General features: G+C 40.7%; 1 protein-coding gene across 3 annotated transcripts in view; it reads right to left on the reverse strand.

Moving 5' to 3' along the window:
* The window catches only part of SPAG16 (sperm associated antigen 16), a 399910-nt gene that overhangs the window by 98146 nt on the left and 289586 nt on the right, over positions 1 to 12178 (reverse strand). For all 3 annotated transcript variants that reach the window (XM_081924719.1, XM_081924718.1, XM_081924720.1), the window contains one exon: positions 8283 to 8409. In XM_081924719.1, the coding sequence (XP_081780845.1) occupies positions 8283 to 8409 (127 nt within the window). The remainder of the gene's footprint in view (positions 1 to 8282; positions 8410 to 12178) is intronic.

Consider the following 12178-nt stretch of genomic DNA (forward strand, 5'->3'; position numbering starts at 1 on the left):
CCCCTCCTGTTGTGCTGGCTTCCCAGCGAAGCAGGAGGAGGAACGGAAGGGGCTCCGGAAGGGCTCCCTTCCGTCCCTCCTCCCACTTCACTGGGAAGCCAGCAGAACAAAAGACGCTGCGCAGCTCTCCCTCTTGCTGTGCTGGCTTCAGCAATAGCTGCGCAGCTTGCATCCGCTCCATAAGACGCACACACATTTCCCCTTACTTTTTAGTAGGAAAAAAGTGCATCTTATGGAGCAAAAAATACGATACTTATCACCCTATCAGAAGAGACACTATCACACACACATGTGAATCAATGTTAAGTGTTCTTCAGATTTTGTATAAGCATAAATGAGATATCAGCTATAATTTATTTACTCCAGCACTAATTTATTGGGGAATCTTCCATGAAAAAGCCTTTAAAATTGGAATGGAGGTTTAAATATATATTTTAGATTTTTATCACTTATTAAATTGATATCCCACTCTTCATTTCAAAGGAGCCCATATATATCTTTTACATTCTTTTAAAGTTCATAGAAGCAGAAAAGTCTGTCACTCATGGAATCAAAGGATTATGTCTCTTCACAGTTATATAGTTCACAACAGCAGTAATTCATGATAATTCACCTCTTTTTCTAATTGTGATACACCTCACACAATTACATTCAAATTCATCTCATTGTTTCCATGCCAAGAGAGCTTTCAAAAATATTAAGACAAAAGACAAAAGTTAACTTCAAAGTGTTAGTGCAAAAGGGATTTCTCAAGGAATAAAATTACAATAACAAATTAACATTATTAAAAGAAAATTTTCCACAGGGAGGGAAAAATATTGCATTAGAAATAGCATAGTATATAAACACAACCACGTTGCCCTTCAACAATTCCTCTTAACTTGCTAAAAAATAAAATCTGATGAACTCAAGGGAGAATCTTCTTCCCCTGTGGAATGTAAGCCCAGACAACCTATTCAATCCTCAATGATTAGAAACAGTCTTTTCTATATATTTTATGCTATTTTTTAACCATTCAGTATAAATTAATAAACTAACCTAGTATGGAGATGATGTGTGAAATCTGGAATATTAAGATGAGGTTCAGGGTGATGCCCTCAATAGGGGGATTGTTTTTTGTTCTCTTAAGGCATTGCTACTTGCCCCCCCCAACCCCTCCTGACATGAGATACAAGGCAACAGATTCAGGACAGAAAAGAAAGGCAGTCCTTCTTTTAAAAATGAGTAGTTAACCAAAATAATTGGCTGCCACAAAATGTAGTGATGAGCACGGCCTCAGGTGACTTTAAAAGGGGATTAAACCAAGTAATACAGGATAGAGTCTGAAGGGGGGGAGAGGAGGCAGGAGGGTGGTCCAGGGGTAGGGGCCAGTGATTTGTGGGGTTCTGTGCCACCTGTGAGGCAGGGGAAAGAGTCTGGGTGGTCAGAGATGGAAGGAGAGGATTTGGGGGGGAAAGTACTGTAGCAGGAAGGCACAGAGGTGGAAGAAATGGTTCCAGAGAGTTAGGCCCTTAGAGCCTCCTCCGTCCCCTCCCCCACTGTGTCCAAGGACAAGGAGGGGTTTAAAGCAGCAGCAGCAGCTGGATATGCTGTGCAAAACTCGCCAGTTGCTTGCATGCACCATGTCCGGAGGTGTGACGCACTGTTGCTCCAACTGAGTCAGAGAACAAATCTGAAGAAGGAGCTGCATAGCTAGCTATTTATCAGGAGGGGTGCATGTGATTCTTACACCTTAGGAACTGATGCAATTGAGTGTTTTACCAATAAAGAATTAAACTTCCAATTGTGGGTCCTCATTGAGGGGGCTAGGTGCGTTTGGGACATCTACGCATGGCTATTAGGCATTATAGATAAACAGGTGCTCTCTGTTCAGAGGCAGAAAACCTCTGAATACAAGGTGCTGGTAAGCAAACAACTGCAGGCTGCTGTTGCCTTCATGTTCCACATGCTGGTTTCCTGACTGGCCATGCTTGGCTTTGGAAACAGGCAGCATGACTAGATGGATCTTGGTCTAATTTAGGAGGGTCATCTGATGCTGTTGGGGTTTCCCCATTAATCTAAATCAGTTTGACATATCCGTGATCTTTGTGTCAAGTGATGCTGGACTACAACTCCCCTGAGCCTTAGGCACCAGGGGTGGAAATTCTGCACTCAAAGTTCTGCACCTAAAGTAAGTCTAGCACAGTAGCCTCATGTGTCCAAAGCGAGTGCAGATGGAAATCTGAACTGATAGCTGCTAAGTTAAAGCTGTTGCCTTGTATCTCACTCCAGGGGATATATTGTTTGATCTTCATCATCCTAAGCATTTAGCAATTAGCATTATTTCCTTTTTAATATATAAGCGCTTGTCTTATGAGGTGTCTTCAACAGATGTAGTCTGCTGAAGTGTTATTATTAGTATTATTATCATCGGATGAATATTATCAGATTAATTTCACAATACAATATATTGTAAATCCCTTCTTTTATTGTATTATACTGCAGAAGGCAATTGATTTATTTTTTTTACTATAATGGAATAAAATCTACTCAGTGCACAGAAGCTGTCTAAGCTGTTGATCTTTTTTTAAAAAAAGCTTTCACGGAAGAAAGGATAAGATGACCTTCAAGGATCTATAGTGTCTGATTGTCTGCAGGAGTAAGCTAATCACAAGATGAAGCTCTTGAATCTAAGCCAGACTTTGAGATGAATCCATGTAGCTTTCAGCATGAAAGGAAGGAATTTTCATCAAATAATTGGAAATACATCCAAAGTGGGAATTTACTAATCACAGCCCTCTGTGAGCTAGGATGAATATAAATTTGAGAATGTATGGAGCTAAAATATTCACTAGAGGAGAAATGGAAATGAGAATGTGTTTTTGTAATTTCCCATACCTTCAGTTTTAAAATGCCTCTTTTTAGATTAAGTGTGATTTTAAAGCTTATTTAGAAAATAAGATAATTTAGTATGTGATTTGTGGACTCAAAATTAGTTGTGACCAGACCCCACCCCCCCAAGCAATGATCAAACCTTTCAGATTTCTTTAGTTTCATATGGAGAAGTCAGAAACTGTGAGGATATTTCCAACACTTACACATTCAGGGCAAACTATTTTCCCATTGAGTTGATTTTGGCATAAATCCAGTGCAGCTGCAGCTGTTTCATCTCCTCAAAGGATACTGTTTAGCAGCAATCAAATATTGCCACAGTCAACTGAGGGCCTGCAACCAACATAATGTGCCATATATTGCCCTAAGAGGTACCCAGCCGCTTCTAAACCTTCGTTTTATGATGGACTCATGCAGTCTTGTGAGATGAAAACATTTAATTCCACTGAATTGTGTCACAAAAGCTGGCTCCATTAAATAACTGTCCATCTTGCTGCACTCAGGGGAGGGAAGTGTTCCTTTTCTCACAAAGATAAAGAGAATATCAATGGGACTTATCTCTTCAAAGTACCGAAAAGCTCAAAGCAATTGCCTAAAGTTATTCACTGCTTTGAATCCAAAGATCCACTTGCAAAAGGAGAAGATACTTCCCACTTGAACTTGGGGAGGAATCAGTGATTTCCATTTCTCCCCCCACCCCATCCCAGTTCAGCCCCCTCTACCACATCATGGCAGACTTTAGGGGTGGGCAGATTTCAGACTGGGTTGGTGCATCCTGCCCCCCCCCACCTGCCAGCACCTGCCCCAGGCATAATTGAGACGCACTCTGACACTGCCTGCAAGGGCTTGGCCTGCTGTCAGCCTCCTGACACAGTTTCTTCCCTGGATGTTTGCGGATAACAAACTGAATACCTGAAACTCCAGCGGGTGCAGAATGCTGCAGCGAGGCTCCTCACGGGGTCTCTGCCATGGGAGCATATTCACCCAGTGCTTTTCAAGCTGTACTGGCTCCCGGTGGAGTACAGGGTCAGATTTAAGGTGCTGCTTTTGACATTTAAAGCCCTTCATGGCCTAGGACCCTCGTACCTACGGGACCGCCTCTCCTGGTATGCCCCATGGAAAGCCTCAAGGTCCATAAATAACAACACCCTAGTGGTCCCGGGCCCTAAAGAAGTTAGATTGGCTTCAACCAGAGCCAGGGCCTTTTCAGCACTGGCCCCAGCCTGGTGGAGCGCTCTGCCTCATGAGACCAGGGCCCTGCAGGATCTGATTTCTTTCCGCAGGGCCTGTAAGACAGAGTTGTTCCGCCTGGCCTTTGGCTTGGAGCCAATTTGATTCCCTCCCTCTCTTTTTTCCCCCTTTCTTTTCCTTCTCCTCCTGCTATGGGGCTACATTTTAATATTTTAATGTTTCATTATTTTAATGTTGTATTTTATTTTTGTTTTTAAGTTGTAATCATTCATCTTGTTTTTATTATTGCTTGTAAGCCTTGGCTGGGGAGGGCGGGGTATAAATAAAAAAATATTATTATTATTATTAAAGACAAGAGTGAACTAGTCATCACGGAACCTGTAAGGAACCACTCATTACTCCCTGTGCTCTGGAACATAGGACAACATCCAGAAGGACTGCAGATCCCTGAGGAAAAGCATTTTCACCTTGGGACAGATATTTTGCACTCTAGCTTCATTTCACTCTTTAATTCAAGTGTGTGTATGGCGGGATGTTGTTGTTGATTAAATTGGTATGCTGCCCTATACCCATAGATCTCAGGGCAGTTACAACATTAAATCACAATAAAAAAACCACAAAATGCATAATAAAAACACAAACAAATACAACCTAATGATCCTCCCTTCCACATTTTAAAAGGGCATCAGATGTCAACCAGCCCAAGCTCTGGTTAAAGAGGAACATTGGCCTGGTGCTTAAAGGTGTATAATGAAGGCACCAGTTGAGCCTTCTTGGGGAGAGCATTCCCTAAACAGAGGGCCATTACAAAAAAGCCCATTCTCATGTTGCCACCCTCTGGACCGTTTTGGAGAAGGCATACAAAGAAGGGCCTCAGAAGATGATCTCAGAGTCCAGGCTGGTTTATGTGGGGAGAGGCAGTCCTTGGGGTATTGTCGTCCTGGGCCATTTAAGGCTTTATACGTCAAAACCAGCACTATAAACTGGGCCCAGAAACTAATTGACAGCCAGTGCTGTCAGACCAGGATCAGTGCAATATGCTCAAACCGTCCTGCAATGAGCAACCTGGCCGCTGAATTCTGCACTAGCTGGATGTTCTCTCTCTCTAGGTGCTGCTTCAAATAAAGTGTGATTTTCAGTTTGGCACCATTGTCGTACCTACCCAGCCTTGTCCATGTTCTTGCCTTCTTTATCAATTTAACCCAGTAACTGCTGGTCCAGCCTACATGTTGTCTGTGTTTTGGAATAAATGACCAATTCAATTACTCTAAGCTTTCATTGCCTCATGGCCCCCCTTAGAGAGCCTTGTTGTTTCTAAGATGCACTGTGACTCTCAAAAGACCCTGATGCAGGCATAGGCAAACTCGGCCCTCCAGATGTCTTGGGACTACAACTCCCATCATCCCTAGCTAACAGGACCAGTGGTCAGGGATGATGGGAGTTGTAGTCCCACTACATCTGGAGGGCTGAGTTTGCCTATGCCTGTCCTAATGCATGTAGATGTGTAGCAGTGATACATAACATAGACAAGGACAAGTGGTAAGAAGTGTGTAGCAGGCAGATATGTTTTCCCAGAACCTAATTTGAAAACGAAGATTATGTTCAAATTATATTAACAAACCTGCTGTAATATTTCTCCCTATTGCTTGGGAGTTATGACTGCAATGTTTTAAACTGAACTTTATTCTTGGTCATTGAGTCAAGCTTGCCATTCCTTCTTTGGCTTTTTACTGTAGTGACAGTTCTGGATTTTATCCAAATTATAGGATTGTTCTACCTATTTAAATTATCTAGATCTGACAAGATTTTTTCTCTACTGGAAAGTTCCCCACTTGGCTCAAAATAGTCTTTCAGAAGTGAGCAGTTGGTAGATGTGGATAGGAGATATATACTAGCTAGGGTGAGGTTTTAGTTTTCATTCTTAGCAAGGTTCAAAGACTGGCTCTTGGATTTTAAAAAATGTACCTCAAACCGTTGCACACCCCAGGAATATTTGCTGAAATTAAAATCCAAGCTGAGGAAGAAGCACATGGCCAAGACAAAATACTCTGCACAGCTAGGACAGCAAAGTATCATCAGCCAGGAATAATGAGGACTTTGGCAGCCAAATATCCAGCAAGTTGCCAGAGCTGCCAGTGCACAGGGTTCTTGGCTGTGGAAATTCATACCAGCTTCTTAATTTGATCCCATTTATTATAATGTCCCTGCAATGAGTTGGCCTGGAATATAGAGGGCTGGGCAAGGAAAGCCCACCCCCTTGTGAAAAAACACACGAGATTGGCTTCTATTCCCTCCTTGATTTTTGACCCCATGCTTTTTTGTTCTGACCCTGTTCAGTGTCACAGAATGGCATTACATTGAATAGGATTGGAATAAAGAGGTACATTAGTAAAATCAGACTGCCTTGCCGCACTTGTGCCCACTCAACCGCTTTGATTGGCAGAATTGGCACTACAGCTGGTGCTGCATAATATCCATTCAGCATTTGTAGAAATTCAATCATTTAGTGTGGCAGCACCTACACTTTGGAACTCGCTGCCTATTGATACCTCACTCCTCATATTTTGCATGTACAGTGTCTTTTACTGTTCCACATAAGTAGATTACTGTTCCCATCTCTTTGGTCTGGCTTGGAAGTACTACCCCCAGACCTGAGTAATTTCTAGACTAATCCAATGAGAGTTTTGGAAAGCACACTTATCTCTACTTTGACAAATATGGTTCACATGTGCAAAAGGGTTCTGAGAACATTTTTTTAAAGGCGTATCAAGATAGTTTGTGCTGTCAACTCTAACACCATCCATCACCTGTTTTCAAGAATGGTAGGACGAATACAGGCTAGGAATGAGAACTCTTGCCAAAGGTGCTAGTACCCCAAGCATTTTTATATGTAGCAGCCTTTCTTGCACATGAATTTTGCCCTAAAATATTTCTAGCTGAACTTGCAGATTCCTGCTTGGACAAGATCAGAGGAATTCTGAGAGACACACAAAGAGGGTTTGATAAAAACGACTGATATTCCAAAAGACAGGTCAGTGCACATACAGTCCTATGCAATGAATTTCTGCACCCTGAGTTTAAGCATACATTTACGTGGGGGCTGGGGAGTCTTAGAAATCGCAAAAAGCAGCAATGGTCCCTATTTTATTACTCTAAATCCACTATGTATTTGAAAAAACACAAAGTAAAGCATATGTGCATTCCTGTATGGGGTGTGTGCCTATGTTTTATGCTGAGCAATTACTTAGCTTTTGGAATGAAGATTAATGTCCCACATAAAATACATTTATTCTATTTGTACCTTGGCTACTTTTTAAAATAAAAGGAAAGTCATTCACAATGCAGGTGACATATTGTTATAAATAGCTGAGGATGCAAAAGTGGTTGTGCTCTACATATATTTCATTTCCTTGTGAGTTGCAGACCATCTATTATGGTACAAAGTCAGCCGTAAGAGTAATAGTACTTATCAGTCGTGGCTTATGAAACTTGTATAAGTATTTTAACGGCAGAAAAGAGGAAAAGTATATAAAACCCCCCGTGAATAAAAGCTTTTTGTTTTCTGTTTAGGTTTAAGCAACTTTTAACACCACTAATTTAAATAATAGCAAGTATCTTTCATACATATTACTTTTTTTGCTCACCTCTCAGGTCCGTTCTATGCATGCCACAGACTGGGGTGGTGACATGGACTGCACCACTTTAGACTATAGGTACAGGACTTGATTTTAAAATGTTTGTCTACACTGAAAGCTCCCTATAAATAGAAAGGGAAATATAGGGAGAAGGCTGCTCTAAAACCTTTCCTCCTGAAACTGTCTATTTGCAGGAATTTTTTATACTTTTTCTTAAATAAACACAATTTTAAAAACATTTTATGGTGGTCTTCATAAGTAGTATCTCCAACCTGTAGCCTAAGTGATATAGTGTACTGCACCACCTCATTTTGATGCATGAACAATCCGAGCCATTATTAGGCAATGGCTGACATGAAAGGTGAGTGGCTAATTTGAGATTAAAGTTTCATGCATTTAAATGATGGTGTGATCTCTGAAAAAACTGAAATGTATGAACTCGGCTGAGGTACATAGGTAATATGTGAAAGAAACAGAAACTAGTGGAGCTAAGTTAATTCTTTTTCAGCATCAAATTATTTTGAAAGGAAAATAAATCAGGAAAAGAAAAACAGTCAAAGCCTCCAGTTTCATGGAGCATCTTACCAGATGGGTCAAAGGCCACTTGGTTGCCAGGATGTGGGCCTGCGTCAATTGACACCATTGGTACGCCTCTCCGAATGTCCCACAGTTTCAACACTCCGTAAGAGTCACAGGAAACAATGGTATCACCCTGGGAAAGATGAGGAAAACGTTAATTCTGGAAGCCAGAATTCTGGAATTGTAATACAAAGGAAGCCATATTAGTAACTAACATTTTTTCATGACCCTCTCCTTTACCTTGAGGAACGGCTTTAGGAAAGGCATATCCCATATGTAATAGAAAAAATATATTTCAGAGAAAAACAAAAAATCTGTATTTGGAGTTGAAACGGGGGGAAAATGTTATCTGCACAAAAAAGTTAACTGGAGATTGATTTGGAGGCATTTGACATAAACCAACAAGAATACATCTATATTATGTTACATTGATATTAAGATATGCAGGATTTCAGTGTACAATGTGCTTTTTGCACAAACATTTCGGCTTGATTCTTAAGATACTCTTTCATGACTACCATAGCTGGTTGCCCAAGGCCAAAGCAGAAAGTGAGAGGGTGGGTTCTCTCAACATTGTCTCTGTGCTTCCTCTGACTCTCTGAGAAGCTGAGAGTATTATATCTTCATAGCCTTGCCCTGCTGAATTTTATAGGAGGTCCTTCAAACTACATCCATTCTCTGTTCTATCCCATCTTAATACTCTCAAGTAGACCCTTGCTCCCAAGCAGGTTGTAGCCTTGGCTGGGAAATTATTTTGGTTTGCAACAATGGTAGCTTTGTGTTCCCTTAGTCCTACTGCTGCTTCCATGATTTGCCATTTGCCTCGTCCCCTCATAAATCTATTCTACAGCTTCTTTAAAACAAATGAACTTGGACATGAAAGAAGGTGAAAACTTTTCAGTGAGCTAGAATAAAAGGCTCCAAAATAAATAGTGTTAAAAAGGAAGAACCTTTAATGCTACATTTTGTTCTAAACAAGAAACTTGGTAATTTACTGGCTTGGCATCTTCAGGTACTGATAAGAAATGGCCTTCTGCCTCTGGCAACAGTATGGTTTTCTTCCTTCCACAAAATGTTGAAATCAGAATCTAGCAACCTTGCTGAAGCTTTCTACATTTTCATCTCCATAAGTACTATTATTTAGTAATGCTCACTGCCCTTCTCTCTGCTGTCTTCTATTGATGCTGTATGCCACATAGTAAAATTAGTTTTACACAACAGCATAATGGAGCGCTGAAGCAGTGAGCTGTGTGATCTTCTTGTATGTTGTGGAAGAACAAAATTAAATACAAGGCAAAAAGCTCCTGCTCAGACCCCAGTAACCTAAGAGTAATGTTCTCCAGAATTATCCTTCTTCTGGGTTTCACGCTCTGCATAATAGAAATATCAATTCTGCTATTTTATATGGTCAAAGAGCAAATAACAGATGAATCACTGAGTTGGTGAGGCAAATGTTGCAAATGTCCTCTTAGTAAAATTATCCTTTCATTATCATTTTCTTTTAAGGAATAATTAAAATAATGGCAAGCTCGACCTTTGGTCAGGTTTGTCACTGTTAATATAACTGGTCTGTCCAATCATAGACAGGAACTGGTTCATCTGGCATGAACTCATGGAAGCAACTACTTATTTCATCAAATGCACCAAGTAGACTGAGATAATTTAGGCATAAACCACTAATAAATAGTTCAGTAGCTGATCCATATGCAGCACAACCCTATATGTGTTTCTTACGTTCAATGGAATGTACTCCCTTAGTTAGTATATTTAAGATTCCAGGCAGGTGCACCAGTGGAACTAAAGAACTGTTAGAAAGCTGAGCTGAATAGTACTGCATAAGGAAGGGTGAATGCTGGGGGGGGGGGAGGGATAAATAAAAGAAATATTGCTTCCTTCAGCATGTGTACCAAACCTAATCTGTACAGCACATAGACATCAGTTTATGTGTATGCTGTTTTTCCATAGTAAGCCATGCTCAAAGTGGCTCACAACTTCAGAAAACATCATTCATTCACAATTGCAAGGCATATAAACAAAATTTAAATCAGCCAAAGTATGTCACATTAACAAATATATACTATAAACAATCCAGTAGAAATGCATACTAAGGTTAGCAACAAAAGTACAAGAACATAATGCAAGGCGCAGCAGAACTAAAACATCTTGTCGAGCAACACCTAAACAAGGCCCCGTGCTAATCTTCTCCAGGCACTTTGCAGATGAAACAACAGACCCTCCAAGTGTTCCTATTTTCCAGGGATGTCCCTGATTTAGAAATGCTGGCCCAGTTTCTGATTTGATCCCAGAATGCCCCACTTTCCCTTAGGATGTCCCTATTTTCATTGGAGAAATGCTGGAGGAGATGGAGTCATCAACCCCCCAGCCATCTGAAGGCAATCCTGTATAGGGAAGTTTTTTTAAAAAAAGTTTAATATTTAATAATAATAATAATAATAATAATAATAATAATAATTTATATCCCCACTATGGGCGGCTCCCAATCAAGTATTAAAAACATGTTTTTATGTTTTTTATATATGTTGGAAGCTGCCCAGAGTGGCTGGGGCAACCCAGTAAGATGTGTGGGATATAAATAGTAAAATTATTGTTATGAAATGGGACATCCCTATTTTCATGAGAGAAATGTTGGAGGGTATGAAGGAGGTCTGGGCCTTGTGTTACCAGACCAGGCCGAAATGAGCCACATGATGAGCAGAAATCAGATTTGGCAAGACTCACAAGTAGATGGATACATATGAATATTATTTTTCCAGCAATCAGGTAAAGAGCTCATGAAGCACTTTTTTTGGCTGAGGCTTCCTTCCCTTGTTTCCTCCGCTGCTTTTCAACTCTGGGTCAGGATCCACCTGCTCTGCCCATCACTCATTACACAATACCACAGGAAAAGGAAGGCTAAATAGGAGCTGGAAGCCTATGGAGGAGGCTCATGGAAGCTGCCAGCCAGAATCCAACCCTCTGGGAAAAGAGTCCAGCCAAATTAGAAATCCACCTGGTATACAAAACCTGTGAAGTGGGGTCACAGGGAGTGGGGCAGGCCTTTACACCACTATCATGATAATCTAATTTCTGTCAGATTGGGGAATCTAGACCAATGTGCGAGCTAATTGCCTGTCCAATGTGATTTTCAGATATTTCATTTCTAGCCCTTATCTTAGTAGCAAAGATGCTCCACACTATAGGCTAGAGTCAGTCACAAATAAGTTCTGTTTCAATTCAGACTTGTAAAGTTGATAAAGTTATGGCCCATAGTTGAACCATATCCCCAGTAGACAGTCTATCCTCCGCAGACACTTCTATTTAACAAATGCTTTGGGTAACTAGAAATCAAATTCAAAGTTTGTGCCTGTTACCTGCTTTCCGTTCCTCTGAGCAAATTTTAATTTGGAGAATTTCTAAAATTAATTTTTAATAGGTGGGTGTGTAGTTTGCCACAGGTTGAAGTTAATATCTTTTTTCTCATTGCATGTTACTAATGTACACAAGCACATGCACACACTGATTGAAACCCTGTTCAAAGCTATGTCAGGGCAGTCACACAATCATAGCAGGAATCATTTTTTGCTTTGACATACATGTGTGCTAGTACACACTTGGGGGGGGGGGCGAGGTCATCAAATAAAAACTGTGAAAAGATGCCCACCTGCAGCAGGCACAATGAAGTCTGGAAATCAGAAACCGAAGAAAGGTGGACTTTAAAGCAGCACTGCTGAGCAATCAATCAATAGCAAGTTATTCAGAAGACCAAAATTCAAGGAGAAACTTGGATGGAGAGAAATTTTACAAGCATTGCTCTCTTGTTTGGCTTGTTTACTTCTGAAAGGTATCTCATAACCTGTCCTGTCCTCACAAAGAGTAGGAGCTTACAGGGCATGACTGACACT

This window comes from Podarcis melisellensis (assembly GCF_964234715.1).
Source record: "Podarcis melisellensis genome assembly, chromosome: 1".
In the NCBI taxonomy this organism is placed as follows: Eukaryota; Metazoa; Chordata; class Lepidosauria; order Squamata; family Lacertidae; genus Podarcis; species Podarcis melisellensis.